General features: G+C 42.4%; 1 protein-coding gene across 1 annotated transcript; it reads right to left on the reverse strand.

Annotated features, from left to right (window-relative positions):
- Positions 1–643: 643 nt before the first annotated feature.
- Positions 644–17,882, reverse strand: NFE2L3 (nuclear factor, erythroid 2-like 3). Its single transcript, XM_010577653.1, is given in 7 exon segments — positions 644–966; positions 969–1,337; positions 1,419–1,586; positions 2,972–3,119; positions 4,218–4,301; positions 5,247–5,366; positions 17,718–17,882. Coding segments are annotated over 7 exon segments (1,377 nt in total).
- Positions 17,883–19,899: the final 2,017 nt, after the last annotated feature.

The following is a 19,899-nucleotide window of genomic DNA, read 5'->3' on the forward strand; positions in this document are numbered from 1 at the left end:
TAATTGCTACCTTATATTTGCTTGGAGTTATGACTGTGAAACTAGTGAGGAAAAATGTAATAGCCTCCTGGGCCTCTCTCCTCAAAGGAAAACTAGGAAACGCAGAACAGTTCTGAACAAATGCAAAGCACAGACTATCTCTTAGGAATACATAAATCCACAGTGATTTTAAGGTGGTGATGAACTCGAGCTACACTTTTTCTTTCTGTGCTAAAAGAATAATAAAATACATTCATTTTGTGTATGAAGAATAAGTATTCAAGAACAAAACACACTTTTCTTCCATGTGTACCATTGATCTAAGCTCGCTTTTTTTTCCCCCACTGATGTTTTACCCCCTCCCCCATCACCAGAAACTAAATTCCTAGTTTTACATAGGCTTATATAACTACACCGGGACTGATGGCCTAGCTCCTTTAATTCTAATTAAAATTAAATGGATTTCCTCATTCAGAAGCCTTGGCTGATAGACTTTCTCGCAGATTCCCGTCGGCTGGCTTTGCCAGACCCTTGAACATGCAGTCTTCCTCCTCAAGTGTAGTCTTTTCTGTTTGTACTACTGTAATTACTGACCTCCAGTCTTCATGCAAATATCCTTATTGTTCTTTCAGGAAAAATAAAACCTAAGTGATCTTCAGCCATCTTATTTTTGTTTCTGCTCTTTTTCATTATCTTGTTTCTGTTCTGATTTGACCAAGTGTTTGGGTATTATGAAAACACTGCCATCACTACTGCGATGAATGACACATTGGCATGGGTTAACAGATCTACCCTGGTCATCCCTCGATCTACTGAAAATGCCACAGTAAAAGTTATTTAACTTTTGCTTCATCTGGCTGATTGATCTGCTACACTGAGAGTGCTCCTTTTTAAGGCTCTCCTTTTGTGTTTGAAGATTACATATGTCGTCTTCCAAGTTAAGAATTGCATTCTGTTTACGACAATTTGGGGCAGCAACTTTGTTCCTCTTCATCTGATGTCATGTAAAAGTAATACCCGAGTATCTGTCAGATGGTTCTTTGCTCATGTGCTGTTGAAAGAGTCAATGTGCATGCTCACAATTTCATCTACTAACAATGGTATTCTCAGAGCTTTTGCACGGTGTTCATCGCTGCTAAGGTTTGTATCAGTAGAATTATGGCACCTACCCTTTACTTTGTTTGGTTTCTCCATCCGCATCTGCTGCTGATGCTCCGGAGTGGATGCTGCTTGACTTGGCAGCTGATTATAAATGTGGTTATTGAAGGAAATGCTGGCTTCTCTAGAACACTCTGAATCACCTCGGTATTCCACATGGCCATATTTACTGCGTTCTTGGCTACGGCCACCAACAGCTCCTAAGCTGTGTGAAGAAGCAGATTTAACATCATTGCTGTACCCAACAGCACCTTCATTGCAGACTCAGTAAGAGGCAGTGCTGTGACTTGAATTCAAAGACAATTCCGAATCTGACCCACGTTCTTCAAGGAGCTGAGAAACTTCTATAGGATCAAAGCCTTCCTCCAAAGCCGAAGACATGAGTTTATTTTCATTAAAATTATCATCACGGGCCGTTAGGTTTCTAATGCCAGCAGCTGAAAACAGCCCTATCAAATTTGACCTATGATTTGTGATATTAGAGCTTGACTGAGAAAATGACTTTTGCCTTTGTAGATGTCTTGTTTCTGAATTTGATTGAGTGGGGTAGTTGGTTCTTAATAGCGTGGCATCATGAGGACTGAAACAGTGGCAAAGTGTCTGGATCAAACTTAACTTATATTGTGGTGTAAGCATGATAGGTCTCGGCCTCTATTAGAAGTAGCAACTTGTATATCTTCCAGTAAACTCGCTTAAAAGATGATGGGGGGTGGGGTGGGTATGGGATCTTTTGTAAAATTAATGCCTCTACATTCCTCCCCTACTCGGTCTTGATCAATTTATTTTTTAATATTCCACTATTTGAATCTATTAAAGTAAAAAATTTATATGTTAAACTCTTCTTCTGGCTATCCTGAATACTGTTTCTCATTTGTACACAGCATAACCTGCACTGGCATATGGTAAGAAGAAGTGGGAATGGTGCAGAACAAAAGTGACTGAAGGGATGGGAGGAGGAGGGCTTGCGAAGGATGTTGTGGGACTGATGAGTGTTAAGAAGTGGAAATGGGACTGTTGCTAAGCATATATCAAACTACAGCCTATGTGTTCATCTGATCTGGTCTAAGAAAAGGTCCTTCTAGGAGGGGCAGTCCTGCTCCTTCCCGGGTAGTGGTTTTGATGATCATCTGATTCCAGGGTGAGCTGGTTCAAGGTGCTAAACTGTTAGAAAATTAACCTTGTGAAGAAGATAAAGAGCTCACTGGCAGAACTTAACCAGTGAGAACAGTGGTGTAAGAAAAGGGGGAAGGAGGACAGGAACGTTAAGGCACTATGGTCATGCTGGCACATTCTCACTGCTATTTTTCCACAGTTTATAAAGCTTTCGGGGCTGCGAGCTGCCATGTTAGGCTTAGCTCCTTCTTAAATGAGGTTTATTGTGTTCAGATTTCAACTCAATTCCTTTACTACTCAGTTTGGAGGAAACAACCCCCCCAGATCACACCTTCTGTGGATGTCTTTTGGCTTAAATTACTCCTCAGTTTTTCTTTAGAAAAATAAAGGTGCTGTATGATCCCTCAGACCTGAAGTCCAGATGATAAATGAGTGCTGCAGTAGCATTAAGGCCTACCTTTTGTGGGCCTGGGTTATAGCTGCCAGGTCCTAGAAATACAAAGCCACTGCACAAGATTATGTCAGGGTACTTGCTGACGAGTAGTCATAAAATACACGGATACAAAAAACTTGAGAATGTAAATACATCAAGTAGGAAGCATATGACATGATTCCTCCATAGCTGAGCATCCCCACTGTGGTGCAGGAAAGGGCTTTTCTGACTGCCATTCATTGAACAGACAATGTAAAAAGTGCTTTCCACAGAGAAGAAATGATGTACCATAAAGACCAGAATGTCTTAAATTCTCCACTATGCTTACTGGGAGCTCAGGTAAGTGAAGAAAGTCTTGCCTTATTTCTCCTAGGGAGTTACCTTGTACTAGGCCATCTGTAGTCTGTGAGATAGAGCTGGTATTTTCAATTAAGCCCTTGAAAAGAAATATGCTTAGCAAGTTGGCTATTAAAAAAATCCCTCACACTGTAAAGACTTGGTACCTGGAAGATATAAGCAATCCATTTTCAACAGATAGATTGTCACAAGATGGCAGTACATTAATAGTCTTAAATAAAATATGCAACTGTGTATTGTTATAGCTACATAAAGGCTAGAGCCAAATTCCTTTCCAATTATGAAAAGAACGGAGAAAATGAAACTGATGAACTTCTGAACCCCATTAGTGTGCAATCCATTACCAAAGCTGAACAGAGGAGGTGGCTAATTTATGGGCTAGGAGGCACTATCCAACCTACAGGTTCCCCAAACGAGGTGTTCCAGAGATAAGCATGAAGTTATATGGAAAACAGTAATGACCCTGAAAGACTCCTACAACAAGAAGCCTATGTAGGATGCCCTTGGAGTATTGCAAAAAACGAATGTAGGGAGTAGCTTCCCAGTTAATGATTGCAGCTATGAGCTGTGGAAGAGGAGGGAGACTCCAATTAAGATAACTGGTTTTTGTGAAGATGGGCACCCAGAAAGTAAACAATAGTATCAGAAACCCAGAAGATAAAACAAGAAAACAAAATGGGTTTGCTCCTAATGCTGACTGACCTGGTTTGCAGTGAAGATGGGTCTGTTCTTCTTGAGGGAAGTATCTTTGTAAGCACTTGACCTAATATTTATGACAACTGTAATCTTTCACTGCAAATGCTTAATAGCTGCTAGTGCTTAGTAACTCAGCATTGCTCTAGAGAAACATACCGAGAGCTGCTGTATAAACATGAATTGGCATTAGATTTCAGAAAGGGAATTATTAGTTGAACGAATTAAGCTGTCCAGCAGTTCCATCCGACTTTGAACACCAGGTCACACGAAAGACAGGACTTTGTAGCTTTCATATCCCAGACAAGTTACTGGGGAATTTTTAAAGTAGAGCCCATGATGGCTGCTGTAAAAGGTGGATATAGTGTCTTTAGGTAAGTTTTACTACACTGATTTGCTGATATATTCCCTGTTTTTTTTTTATTATCCAGTAATCACTGACTGTATTCCAGTCTATTAGCAATACAGATGTTTTCTCACTTACCTCTAGCATATTTTCCATCTGTGATGACAGAAGCTGTAAATAGCCCTTCAAGGAGAGAAGGGAATCTACATGGCTGTGGTTGCTCTGTGACAGAAGAAACAGAAACACTTTGTAAAGTACAGTTATTTTACATAAAAGGAGGTAAAAATCAAAGTCCAAGAGGAAATAGAGCACAGCTCTGTGAAATACTGCTGCTGACCTCCGCCATCAAGTCTTCATCCTGATGGGAGATGTCATGTTGTTAGAACGAGCAGAATAACTCCATGGCAGGAGCATCCCTACTCCGCCCCGCAAGAGCAGAACCGGGCTTTCCTCCTCTCTCAAGCTGCACCTACCCACCACTGTGGAGAAATCAAGTATTTTTTTCAAAACCTAGCTGCCCAGGGCAGTGGCAAGAAACTTGGATCCAATGTTCTTAGCTCTCACAAGGTCTCAAGAGGATTGAATGCTCTTTTCATTGTAGTTCTCGGAGAGAACAAAATCCAAAGTGCAACTGTTTTGGTTTAACATCATTAAGATTACTTCTCTGCCTTCTAGTTACAACACACATGTTAAGATATGAACAATCCAGTTTCCCAAATGTAATTCTACATCTGAGCATCAAGTCTCACATAATGGTGAAAGCAGTATAATTTAGCATCCACGTCTCAAGTGTTTGTAGGCCCCAAAAAATCATTGCCCACAAACACAACACCTTCATGATGAAGAAGATTAAACCAAATTGAAAAATTATTAGTTGCAAGGGATTTCTGTAAACTTTATAAAACATTTCAAGTACATAAACTATACTGGGGGGGGGGCAATTTTCGGGAGAGTGTGCAAGGGCATCATTCACAAAATACCATCTGAAGTTACTGTTCCTTTCCTGCCCTTGCAAGGGACACTCCAACTGAAAAGAAGCAATCAAATATTCCTTTCAAAACCATTCACTCCATTTCTTTCACTACTCTCTATCTTAGTGATAAGACCTCTATCCTCCTTCACTTCCTCTTCACAGTTTTCCCTTCTTCCATTTTTTTCATCATTTACTTGACATATGCCTTCCTCCTCCTCCTCCTCTTCCTCCTCTTGCAGTTCCAGCTGATCATGTCCTTGGTGTGGACAGCAGTCATCCAAAGCTTCCTGACACGCTTTCATGAGGTCAACATCCTCAAGACACAAATAAAACAGTTCTATTAAGCAACATGCTGTCAAAATTAATCTTTAAAATGCACTTTTTTCATTTTTCTACAGCTATAGCATTTCAAATAAAATATACACTGCGCAGTTCATTCATGTGGATGAACTGACTCTGTGCAGACTTCGGGGGCAGAATGAGGCCGACATCAGTTCAGGAGTACAGACACCGAATCCTCTTTCGGTGCCCAGGCACTGAACCCATCTGCAGTAGAAATGGACATTCATAAACACTGGAAACAAATTCTTCTAAAACAGACACATGATGATGTGATTTCATGGAAAATTTGGGCTATCAGTGTCTTTTGGATGTCATTTCACAACAGCATATCCAAGCCAGATACATACTCAGTGATGGAATCTTAAAATAGGCAATTATGAATGGCCAGTTAGTAAAACCCCTCGCTTTTTCTTTCAGGAAAACAATCACGTTAACATGTATTGTAATAGCAGCTCTGTTTCCCCATCACTTCCATGTAGTCATTACCCAATTCCTATTTATCCAAATGATGTTGTTTTTTTTAATCTCCAGCAATGAAATTGTTCTGATTTAGTGGTCTCAGAAGCATTTTTCAAGTTATCTTTTATCTATAATCATATCAGCAGACTTTTAAAATGTTTATTATAGGGCTGGGGTATCGCTAGGGTAAGAAGGAATCACTGCTAAGGACTTTGCATACTTATATTTAAAAAAAGCTTTGATATTTCAGCTTTTATAGTGGAAGTCTGAGCTATTAGAATGTGAAACTTGGTGGAATGGCAGCCAGAAAACCAAGTGGCCACACTGCATTAGTTCCATATATCCCCAGCAAAATGCTATGGCAGGATCAGAGAAGACAAAGTCTCAACAGCAGCAAACGTAACGAGTTACTGTTCTGTTCTAAAAATCACAACAAATTTACTTTACAGATTTTATATGAGAGCACAAACTTTATAAAAACTGCAGTTGTAATAGTCCTCAAAATGTGTAAGAGATTTTTTTAAATTATTGCTTCATACGAAAGACATTAAAAATTAAATGTAAAAAGGTTTAAAAATAGGACTCTGGAGTAAAATTAAATATAATTTGAAAATAAAGTAATAGTAATTTCATTTTTACCAATTCTATTAATTTTTTTAATTATGAAAATTAATTTTATTTTTTATTTATTTGTTGGGTTTCCATTTTTCTGTACTTTCTTTTCAAGGATTGGAAGGGAACTTTAGTTTTATAAACAGTCATTTCTAACAACAAATAGATATACAGAGCACTGATCTGTCACTCTGATGTAAGAGGTACTTTCCTTCAATGACGCCTAACACAATTTCTAGTTATTAAAAATGATATTCCAATATATTACATCTTCTTTGTCAGCTGCAGCTGGAAATGACCAGATGACTTGTTATTGCCAAATATGAGAAAACAAATTTACTTTTCTAAATACACACAACCCCCCCCAGTTTTCCTCTATGTAGTAAAACAGCAGGAGAGGGAATTTAGTATACGGGACACTAAGAACATGGTAACTAGCTACTTGCAAACACTTAAATGAGTTCAGTACTCACGGGCATGAAGTTAGTCCCATAATTACATGCTCGCAAGATCAGAGCTAGTCTTTAATTTTACAAAGAACCAACTTAATACTTGTCCAATGAACATGATCTATTACCATCCTAATTTATAAAAGTCATCATCATCAAAAGCACATAAGAAGTCAACAACAACTGCTATTAAAGACCTTAGGCAGCTCCTCTTGAGCTGAGTGGCTTGGAAAGCTGCTGCTGCTAAGGCAGAGTATTTGGCTCCTGAATAACACAGCAAATTCATTACTCTACCGGCTGATAGAAGAGGCAAATGCAAGGAACAGTTAGAAATGTGGTATCTATTATGTGATGCCTCAAAAAAATAACTGTAAGCACTGGTTCTGAATACAGAAAGTATATGGGTGACGACTTGATGGTTCCTATCAAAATTACCAGGGGTACAAACCTGTTCTACCGCAAGGGAAAAGAAAAGCTTGCGGTAACTTTGTGAAGAGCCCACGATGTGTCCTGCAGATCATCCGAAACGCTCACAGTTCAACTTGCTTATGGTGGAAATCTGCCTGCAGATGATGCTGGTCTGCTGAAGTCTACGATGGAGATGGTCCTTCCCAGCACCACTATGAGGACAACTGAACTTCTGATGTGCCTGATGGGACAGCTCCTTTCTGAAGAGAAACTAAATGCTCCCGCAGCTCGTAGAAATTTGTGGAGACTGTCATGGTTTCAGTTTCTCCGGGAAGTCAAAGACAACTGAATTTTCAGGTCTTTTCCTATCATTATATAGAGCTGTTGACCCTAAGGAGATGGGGAATACTTCTGACCATGAATTTTAGGATTTATCTGGAGTCTGCATTGATTTTTATGTATCTTTTAAGAAAAAATAACGTCTTTGACTATTTTCTCTGCTAAGCCATAGCCAGTGTCTTGCTACCCTTAGTTTCCAGGCCGAGAGCCACGAACTGCACTACAGGATCACATGCCGTTTCGTCCTTCAGAGTCTCCCTCTGATCTTTGCACAAAGCTCCTGCTGATATGAACGGAGATGCTAGCAGGGATGGGAGGGGAGGGAGGCAGGGTCTCACATTTGCTATCATGACCATTTACTGTAGTTTACCAAGGGGAATGTATCATCTCTACTGAATGAGCTTTATAATGCTGCACCGTGTGGCTCTGAAGATTAGTCTTACTACCACTGTTTCTTCCTCCAGCAGACAATATTAAAATATACTCAGGCCTGTTCACACTGATTATTACCGCAATGTTATCCACCCTTTTTAAAAAACCTTTTCACCACTACCAGGGCAGTTTCTGAAGGAGCGTGCCCTGTGACCAGCTTTTCACAACAGTGGTGGTACAGGTACAGTACGTATAAGATTGTTCACAGCACCAATTTCCACATATGGGATCATTTCAGTGAAACACTCTACATGGAAATCATGTAACACAACCAGAACCTTTCCCCCTTAATTTCTCAGTTTTGGCTTTTAACAAAAATCCCTTGGATTATGCCGTTAAAGATTTACTCTCTGAAATTACACTTCCCACCAGCTTGTTAGTCTTTCCCAGTGATGAAGAACAGCTGAAAAATACCGCTCAACAACTGAACACTTCTTCCCTTGCCCATGCATTACTTGTGATTGATTGCTGGGCTACTGCTATGGGGAGAATTGGAGGGGTGCCTCCCCCAGAAACAGCCATATCATGTTTTTGAATATGGAATTTCTTTAAAGATAGTTTAATTTTGCAGTCTGAATATACATCTAATGACAAAAGGGATTAGGTGTAAATATTACTTAGTCAGTACTGCACTGCCACAATTATCATTTCTGTCCTGTTGCTTATTTTGCATTAACAGTAGCAGGAGAAACAGTGATTGAGTTACAGTCATACCACTATGAGCACAAGAGCTAGATCAAGACCACACGTGGTTGGTCTCTGTACAGAGAAAAAGACTGATTTTTGCTGATTGTAGAAGAAATAATATTACCACCAAACCCATTTATTGCAGCAACCTTTCCACTTCTACCACTGGAGGGTGTGGAAGTTCACACCTCCCACAGCAGGCTGTTTCCAATCGGTAAACCTCAACCCTACCTGAAGACAACCTTCGATTTGCATTTGGAAGGATTTCTGTGCAAGCGCAAGGCAGGAGATTTACACTAAAACTCCCACCGAAAAAAAAATAAATAAAATAAAACCCCAAGTATCTTAAATTCTAGTCTTGCTACTGCCATTTACTAGTTTCAGTTGGGCTAGAGAACACAGTCTGAGACTAAGTCTGATTTCCCTTGTAGTTGCAGACTTGTAGGCTGGAAGGCTGGGCTCTAACCGTGCATCTGCCCTTTCCCTAAGGTACAACTTACCGCAGGTCAACTATCAGCTTCAGTTTGCCAGTCGTTGGAATATGAAAAATAGTAATTTATGTCAAATCTGCTACTTAAAGTGGTTTAAGAATCAATGTGGAGGTGGGAACAAGTATGATTTTGTGGGTGGCCTGGCCTACACTTGATTGGAAGGATGCTGCCTGCTCTGGCAAGTTTCCAGAGTTTCTTACAATGTTAAAAATAGAGCCTTTGTTTTCCAATTAAGTACATTGGAGTACTGATCTCAGCATGAATTGGGTGCATTGTACAGCAAACTATCCCTCTGCATACATCCTTCCTTTGCTTCCTACAGCCATATATTATTTGTTGTCCATAAAACAACGCATAGGGAGCAGAACCTGTAACGATATCAAAATATGAATAGGTCTATCGCGATGCACTGGTTGGGTGAACGAGACCCCTCTCTATGAGCAGCAGAAAGCATAAGCAAGCTTGTTTTCAGCTATTGATCAGCATGCAGCTGGCAAAGAGGGCTAAAACTACACAGGTCAGGGCTACAAGTGCACAGAAATATTTGAACTAGCTCCGGAGTAACAGAAACACCTTGCAGCAGCAGAACAGAGCAGACAGGGTGATTTGCCGGGGTGTACAGGCAGCACCGAGAGGTAGGGGGTACCTGCCCCTGGAAAGCTCTGTTTCACTGCAGTCAGACTCTGAGTTATCTCTACAAATATCCCAGCACCGGAGCAAAGGTATATGACCACCATTATTTGCAAAAGGATATAACTTTTTGTGCTGATTACTCATGTATCCTGTTCACGTGCTGACTTCTAATTCCTCTACATATACATTCTCTTTATTTTAGTTGTCAAGCTTTAAATCGCTCCATTACTGTCATTAACCTTTGAGATGCTTTTCTGCAAACTTGTGTCCCTTCTCCTTTATTAACTGCACTTGTCTGTAGAACCAGCCCTCTCCTTGCTACTAGCTGATGATCTGCTAGTAGCCTGGTGATCTTTGCCACGTTTTGAATAATTAAGCAGCATTTCCAGAAAATTGTCCCACCAGTAGAAGTTAGGCAAAAGAAATACAGCTTCTAGTAACATAACCAGTAGTTTCACTTTACTACTTTGTAGGATTAAATACGATTAATAAATTAAACATAATGATGCATAGCTGTTACCCTACAGCTCTAAGGTTACTGATGTTCCTCCTTGCCTGTGTATTTAAATATGTGATGATAATTATTCTTACCAATTGATATCTACTTAATCTCAGCTAAAAAGCAAAATATTTCTTGCTGTTTCTCTATATTAATAAAGAGCCCTAAAATATCCTGAAAACACAGGAACAGAAGAGTACTTTATTATTTAAAATGCAGCCAGGGTTTAGAAAGCATGGAGGGTGGAATGGTGGACAGAGATGCAAAATCTCAAAGTAACTTTTATGTTATATATGGCTAGGCTTAAAAAAAAATCACACTAAACCATGCTTAAGCAATGCGATTGAGTAAATCAAACAGTACATAACTGTGACTCCAAACATGGCACCTGTCAAATGTCTACAACACGTCTACTCTAAATCCTAAAAATACCACCTGGGCTGCAAACAAATGCACACTGTTAAAGGCACTTCCGCTTGTTGCTGTGACTTCTTAGCACCTCACTATCCACATGCATTTCGGAAACAAAAGCGTTAGGGATTTACATGGAATGGCTTAGCTATGTCAGCTATTACAAAACACATATACTTGTGCACTCTACATGTTCAGCATAAACACAGAATTAACATGCAACCTACTCCCCAAATGGAGGCAGAGATGGGTACAAGTTGAAGACACAGACACAAATAGTATCGTCGCTAATTTCAATTAAGACATCAGTTTTCATGCTGAAGACAGCTTGGTATCCCCATTAAAATGAACTTCTAAAACCACTTCTAAAACATAAACCAAACAGCTTTACACTCCAGCCATTTGGTCCTGTGCTGGTGGTATTTTGCACCAGAAACTAATTTCATCCTAAAGAATGAAAAGGAACAGTTCTCATTCACACCCTATACCAGGAATACCTTTCCTGCTCTCCAGGGGAGAAAAAAAATGCTGGTGTAGGTCAGCCCTACACCACTGACTCACTCTACACCCTTCTTGGCCACTGGTTTGACTTGGCTTTTTCAAAGCCTTGTGCCTGCTGCAGCACACCGTAACAAAAATCAAAATCACAGTCTTTCAAGACAATACGTACCTCAAATGTTTGAGGTTCTTCTCTGACCCCATCTCTCTCTGAAACACCACGCGGTCCTTCACACCCTGTCTTATTAAACCTAGGTGAGTTCTGGCTAACGGGTAAGAGCCATCCATGAGCAGGGACCTGGCCCACTTATCTGTTTGCAGATATCCCTCCACAACAATATTGCCATGTCCTAGTGCTCAATGAGTTCAAAAGGAAAAAAAAAGAATAATTTGAAATATGTTCTGTAAGTTAAGGACACAGCTTCAGTGGGACTGCTCTCAAACGGACTGGAGAAAAGCCTTCAGAAAAAGGTCTACCTGGTTTCTACTTACCTTCACTCTACCAAACTTCTGACACTCACCAAGGAAAAAAAAATCCCAAACTCAAAATATTCTCACTCATAAAAATACATGTAAATACTTCAAGTGGTACCCAAAGTCCAGGACGGATTCACCCCCTCCAGTGCTTTAATACTGTGAAACTCTGCCTCTAGCAGTGTTCAAAGAACTGTGCTTATATGGGGTTTTACATGACCTGACCCAAACTGCCCTTTCTAAACATGACCCTAGAGACTACATAATACAAATTATCCACTGTGCATCTTCTTCCTTAACTTTTGCAATTCATAAACAATAGCTATGTTATGCTGTTAATTAGAGCAGGTGTTCTTTAATTGAGCATAGGAATTCAGCTCTTGGGAAGCACTTCAAAATCTGATGTAGAGAATGTAATACATCCAGATGTAACTAACTTTGGTTTGGGTGGAAGCAGAGCCTTCCTCCTCTGTCTCACCCTGAGCTGGAGCATGTCCAATGTATGGCACAATGACCCAGCACAGCAACTGCTGCCCTCGTTCAGGTACTGCCTCTTCTGCTGGCATGGGCAGCATCACTGCTTGGGGTTCACACGATTTAGAAAGTGAGAACATTTTTACTGTAAGATTCAGGCCACAGATGAAAAACTGAAGAGCTACGTAGTCCATTCCTGCTAATCTAACTAATTCCCCATGTATATTCTGTGAAAGATACAGAACCCATCCAATTTTTGTACTCCCTTTCTTCAAATGCCTACGTATATAAATACATGCATACATGCACACATAGAAATATTGATATACAGAGAGAAAGGGAAAAGATAACCACTGAACCAAGTAGGGCAGCTCTTAAGTCTTGCAAGATCTTCAGCTAAGACACTACTGTATTACAAGCTTCTTGAGACTTTCTCTGTATTTGTGAATACTATTACTACATACATGGGACTGATGCCACACGTTGCATCAGTGAGGCCTCACATTTACCCATACACAGTTTTTAAGGTGCCTTGGAAAACAGGTTTCATTCATTTTGCATCAACATAACAGCTTTTAGAAGTGTTGTTGGAACAGGTTACAGTGAGAAGCCTAAGGAAAATGCAGCCTTCGGTTGGCACAGCGGGGCACGGACTGCACCCCAGATTAGTGCCTGTGGGATGGCTTCTCTCAGAAGAAGATCAGACCTACATCCAGTGCCAGCTGCATGTCTTTTCTGTATTTTTTGTTACTTTTTCTATGCTTAAAACTCCAACATTTACACAAGCCACACAGTGTTTCAATTTAGTGTTTTCCTTAAAACACACTGCTTGAGCAATCCAAAAATAATTTACAAGCACAGTAGGAAAAAATAAGCAGACATGCCTAACTTTACCTGTGTGAGTAAGTCAATGTGACCTACTCACATATGACCTACTCAGTGTGACAAACCTGTGTGAGTAGATTTGAGTAGGACAAAAGAAGTTTGGCACCCATGTTTTCAACAGGAGATGTCGGCATTCAAATAGGTGCTGAGTATACTGTCAGCATTTAAGGAGCAAGTGGTGCTCCCATTACAAATTCTTTCTTAAAAAAATAAGATTGCAACCTGTTTTTTCAGCAAACTGTGAAGAGGAAGACTAGGTGGTCCACAAACACTGTTGTATCTGGAAAAAAAGTACCGCGAGAAATAATCACCCCAAAGAAAAGACAAGGTTCACTCTTATGTTTTTTATCTATTTCCTTAGCAAACATGCCCACTGGAGCCTCAAATCTTGGTCAGGGGTATTCTGCAAATGGTAGGACCTTTCATTACTATAGAAATTATTCCATTTCCTTACATGAACTGATGCATGTTTTCCTGGCTATTCAAAGCAAAAGTTTATTGCTTTTTTTTCTTGGTATTTTTTTCTCTAAAGATGTAACTCATGGCTCCTGTGCAGGAACCCTGGTACCATAGTCTCAATCTTAAACATGCGTGAGAACCAAACCCACAAGCTTTGATTCTGTAGCTGACCCAGATCAGAACAGCGCAGAGGCATTAAACTAATAAACTAAGCAATAGGAGCACATCTTCTACCAACCACCCGCTATAGAATCATAGAATCGTTTAGGGTGGAAAAGACCTTTAAGATCATCGAGTCCAACTGTCATCCCAACACCACTATGCCCACGAAACCACATCCTGAAGTGCCACATCTATGTGTTTTTTGAACACCCCCAGGGATGGTGACTCCACCACTTCCCTGGGCAGCCTGTTCCAATGCCTGACAACCTTTTAGCAAAGAAATTTGAACAGGACCTGCTGTAGGTAATGCAGGACAGTGAATTATGGATAGGATTCAGAACAAAAAACTTTTTTAAATGTAGTCTCTGCTGTGGTACAATCGTTATCCCTGGTCCCGTTACACACATCCATCTAAGAAAACAGGTAGCAAGACTCTGAGATCATATGATTATTTTCTCCATTAAAAGGTATAATTTAGAAGAAATATATTTTGTTACATTTATTACTAAGGCAACAAAATATTGTAGGGTTTACATTTCATCAGCAAACTTATGTTTGATTACAGAAATGGACTGAATGAAATAGTTTGCTGGGAACATAGTGAATACAAAGGTTAGGGCTGATCCCAGCCTGTCGGGCAGCAAGCTAAATGTAGGAACCCACCTGTTTGCTGTGCTCATTGTCAAAGATGAAGTGCTCAGGCTGTCCTAACACTGCACTACATCTCATCTTAGCACAGAACAGAAAAATAGGCCAGGCAACCCCGTACAGTTTAGTATGCTCCCGCCACTGATTCATTTTCTTTTTCATCTGCAGTTGTCTTCCAGGGCGGTTATAAATACCAGTTCCCTAAGAATGAGGATCAACAGCTCACATTGTGTTGCCAGCAATGTTCTCACCAGGGACTGAAGCCCAATGAATAAAATTAATCCAGTGATGGGTGAATCCAGCTGCTAACTTTGCAGAACGTCACACAATCCCACAATACCAAGCAGAACAAAGCAATCACTTTCATCTGTTTACACAGACTCCTCATCCTGATCTAGCATGGATAAGAGAAACACTAAAAATAGCTCAGGTGTATTTTTACAAAAGGCAAAATGAAGGTTATAAATCAGCTAAACCACTTAGAAATCCATTATACTGTTACAATAACATTTTGACAGCACCAGCAGACTTACCAAACCTGCAGAGGTCACCTTTAAAACAATGATCAACTTTTTCCTGTTTCATGTTTTGGACCTGTCATGCACTTCAAAAGAAGTCTGGTGGAAGAGACACAGGGGTTTTCACTTAGAAGTCCATTTACATTTTAGGTCAAGAACTTAAGACTGCCTTATCTTGCTCCAATCATTCTTTCACCTAAATAAAACGTACTTGAGAGGCCCAGACCTACATTTAGGAAAGAAATGAATCATCTTCTCTCCACAGAAATGAGTGATCCCTTAAAGTTAGGGTGTTGAAACTAGTTTTGCGACTACTTTACAAAAATAACCAAGTTAACACATGGTGTCGTGGTTTAAGCCCACAAGGCCGCTTGCTCACTCTACTCCCCCGCACCCCGCACACCCGCTCCTGGTGGGATGGGGAGGAGAATCAGAAAGGAGAAACAACAACAAAAAAAGGTAGAGCCTCATGGGTTGAGGTAAGGACAGTTTACTGGGACAACACAAGGAGAAGAGTTAGAATAATAATAGTACTAATAAAAGAATATACAAAACGAGCGATGCACAATGCAATTGCTCACCACCCCAAACTTGATGCTCCGCCGCTTCCCCTGCTGCGATACCACACCGAACCCCCAGCCGCTCCCCACTTATATACTGAGCATGACATCACATGGTACGGAATATCCCCTTGGCTAGTTCGGGTCAGCTGTCCTGGCTGTGCCCTTTCCCAGCTTCCTGTGAAAATTAACTCCATTCCACCCAAACCCAGGACATTATCCACCCCTTAATCTATACCATCTACGTCATGCCCAGTTCCTAGGCTTTCCAATTAATCACCACCAATTTCCCTGTCTTTGATGTGTGTATATATATATATATATATACACCCCTGCCCACAGATATCATTCCCTTAGTCTATGGGCCATCCCTCTAACATGACAGTTGATTTTATTTAATGACTTTGGGGATCCATCTGTCATGAGAGTCCTTCAGGGTAGGAGAGATGGTGTTTGCTGTTGGATTGTTGCATGCTGCCTCCGGAGCTTGCAGCTGGTGTATTTGATGCAATCCATGCCCACGGTCTGTGGGTTGAAGACGTCGATCTTGAGGAATTTGCTGAGTGCCAGTTCAAGTTCCATCACTGCTGCACTTCACTTGGTTTCAAAGTCCATCTTTCAGTGATTTGGGCGATTCTTACTGTAATGTCATTGATACAGCATATAGCCACTACAGATATAATGACATACAGTGGCAGGGTTATTTAGCAGTTAACATCATACAGTCTAATTCACTGGCTATTCTCACCCAAAATCAAATCTCCTTGGGGAACACATCGAACTTCCCCATTCTTCCGTGTCACCCACCAAGTGCACACAGGTCCTTGAGCACAAGCAATCCTGCGGATGGGTTTGGCTCTGCCTGAGGCAGGGCTAACCCAGACTGTCTTCCCTAACATACTCTTCATGCACATTACAGGGACTTTATCTCCTTCTGCAGTATGTGGAAGTTTTGCTTGGGCAGGGCCAGCTCGATTGGTAGATCCTCTAATATTAACCAACCAGGTGGCTTTTGCTAAATGTGTATCCCAATGTTTGAAGGTCCCACACCACATTGCTCTCAGTGCAGTTTTTAGCAGTCTCTTGTATCGTTCAATTTTCTGGGGGGCTGCTGCATGATAAGGGATGTGATATACCCACTCAATGCCATGCTCTTTGGCCTGGGTGTCTATGAGGTTGTTCCAGAAATTAGTCCCGTTGTCTGACAATTCTTTCTGGGGTGCCATGTCACCATAAAACTTGTTTTTCAAGGCCCAGGATAGTGTTCTGGGCAGTGGTATGGAGCACGGGATATGTTTCCAGCCATCCAGTGGCTGTTTCCATCATTATAGCACATGACGCTTGCCTTGGCGGGTTTGTGGGAGTGTGATATAGCCAATCTGCCAGGCCTCCCCATGTTTATACTTCACCCATCGCATCACCCTCCATACCAGAGGGGCTTTAACCGCTTGGCTTGCTTAATTGAAGCACATGTTCCATGTTCATGGATAACCTGTGCGATAGTGTCCACAGTCAAGTCCACCCCTCGATCATGAGCCCATCTATATGTTGCATCTCTTCCTTGATGGCCTGAGGTGTCATAGGCCCACCAGCCTGATCCACCTGCTAGTTGTTTTGATGTTCTTCAGTGGCCTGACTCTTGGGTACGTGAGCATCTGCATGACGTACTTTTACCACTGGCTTCTCTAGCCGAACAGCTGTATCTTGCCACAATGGGGCAGCCCAGATGGGTTTGCCTCTGTGCTGCCAGTTACTCTGCTTCCACTGCTGCAACCACCCCCACAGGGCATTTGCCACCATCCATGAGTCAGTATAGAGATAGAGCACTGGCCACTTTTCTCGGTCAGCAGTTTCTGTGACTTGTCATGTAGGACTCCATACAGCAGCCTTCCACCTCCGACGCTTTCCCACAGTGCGACAGAACCCATCAGTGAACAGGGCATATTGCCTTTCATTTTCTGGCAGTTTATTATACAGTGGGGCCTCTTCAGCCCGTGTCACCTCCTCCTCTGGCGACATTCCAAAATCCTTGCCTTCTGGCCAGTCCACGATCACTTCCAAAATTCCTGGGCAACTGGGGTTCCCTATGCGAGCCTGTTGTGCGATCAGTGCGACCCGCTTACTCCATGTGGCATCAGTTGCATGATGTGTAGAGGAGACCCTCCCTTTGAACATCCAGCCCAGCCCTGGCAGTCGGGGGGCTAAGAGGAGCGGTGCTTCAGTACCAACCACTTCCGAGGCAGCTCAAGCTCCTTCGTATGATGCCAGTATTTCTTTTTCAGCTGGAGTATAGCGAGCCTTGGATCCTCTGTATCCCCGACTCCAAAACCCCAGGGGTCGGCCTCGGGTGTCCCCAGGTGCTTTCTGCCAGAGGCTCCAGGTAGGGCCATTTGCACTGGCCATACGGGACTATTAAAGGGCAGAGTTTTGCTGATCATCCCTTGGCTCTCCAGCCAATGAATCACCTTATGGGTGGGAATTGGAGTCATGGTTGGTGTGATATTGCTGCTGGTGCACTGTTGTGGTAGCGACTGGCACCTGTTGTTCTTCAACCTTCAGCAGCCCCACAACAGAAGGGTCCTCCAAGAGACCGGGCAAAGTGGACAGCTGTTCAATTTCCTCCATCTCCTATGCAGCTATACCAAAGCCCCACCGGTACCCTTTTGGGTCCTTGAAATACCCTTTCCTGAGATGGTCTATGCCAAGGATGCACAGGGCCTCTGGGCCGGTCACAGTGGGGTGTTTCTGCCACGCATTCCCAGTTAGACTCACTTCAGCTCCCAATACAGTTAGCTGTTGAGATCCCCCTGTCACTCCAGAAATACAGATGGGTTCTGCCCCTTTATAGCTTGATGGCATTAGGGTGCACTGTGCACCAGTATCTACCAGAGCCTTATACTCCTTGTGGGTCTGACATGCCAGGCCATCAAATCCACACAGTCCAATAAACCTGGTTGTCCCTTTCCTCCACCTGGCTGCAGGCAGGGCCCCTCTAATCCTGGCCAAAGTATTCATTACTCACTCTTTGTAAATGTGAATCAGAATTCCCTCTGGGAGAATCAGAAATGAGATCAGCCCTCTGTCTGGGGAATTGCCCGTGGCATTCTTCCAGGAGGAATCCTCTTTTCTGATTGCTTTTCCTTGCAACTCAGGTACCTGTGAATCTAGGGAGGTAGGTTTTCCATCCCACTTCCTCATGTACTCTCCATGGTCACCCAGGTAAAACCACAGGTTACCCCGTGGTGTGTACCTTCTATTTCCTCTCTCTTGAGTAGAGGAATGCTTACTATAGCTAGTTTGGGTCAGCTGTCCTGGCTGTGCCCTTTCCCAGTGAAAATTAACTCCATCCCAGCTGAACCTAGGATGCATGGGGAAATTAAAAAATAAAAAAAAATTTAAAAAAGGAAGAGGAAAAAGGAAAGGAAGAAGGAAAAAAGAAAAGCTACCATGCAAGACAAATTTAATAATTGTTAGTTGGTGCTGGTCCATTAATTCAAAATAGGAACCAGCTATTCATAATGGTTCAAAACCATCTTGAAAAATGGTGGTAGTTCAACTTGATATTTCAAAATGTACTGAACATCTGAGTCAAAAAATCATCATCTTGGCATTACTGTATCTTTTGTATCTGCACAGTGTATTATGAAAGTCTCAAATCATAAACTACCCCAGAAAAATGAAGCTCTATGCCCACTAGCAACTCAACTCAGAAAAGCAGTCCCTGCAGCTGAATGGCTCCGCTAATCTTCGAATCGCAGCTGTGCACAGCTCTTCCACAGGACGAGGGTCTGCGCGGGTGCATGCAGACAGAAGCGCAGTAAGAGCTGCACGTGCTGTGGGACCGAAACAGGGAAACCGGCTGCCGCTGCTTCTCGCGCGAGTGTATCGCTCGAGATGCCACGCTGATAACAGAAGCAGATACAACGAGGCTGGAGTTCAGCCCTGGCACAGTGAGGCTTCCAAGATGTAAGAAAAGTTCCCGACAAGTGTAGTTACGGGACTATGACACACACGTGCCCTTCCCCAGGGCGAGGGGTGCAGTTCTGCTCCTCATCGCGATGCACCGCACGGCGCTCTTGAGCTGCCCGTGCACCCACACGAAGAAAACCGAGGCGATTCCAGAGGACGAGCCGAGCCGAAGTGCCAGTCCTGGCTTCGCACCCCCCCTGCCTTGCAGGTGACGAGCGGCGCTGGGGGCCACGCGTGTGCCCGGGCCGGGGCAGCTCTGAACGGCTGACCCCGCTCCGGGGCTTGGAGAGCCACCGCCCGCTGCTCCCTTAGCAAAAGGCTGCACGGCGTTGCTTCACAGCACGAACCGGCCGCTCGCTTTGCTTTCGCTTTGGTTTGCCCGCTGTCCGTGACTCGCTCCCGGGACGCTTCTGGAGGTGTCCCTCCTCGCTTTTTTTT

Source organism: Haliaeetus leucocephalus, unplaced genomic scaffold, assembly GCF_000737465.1.
Source record: "Haliaeetus leucocephalus isolate CR32 unplaced genomic scaffold, Haliaeetus_leucocephalus-4.0 Scaffold566, whole genome shotgun sequence".
NCBI lineage: Eukaryota > Metazoa > Chordata > Aves > Accipitriformes > Accipitridae > Haliaeetus > Haliaeetus leucocephalus.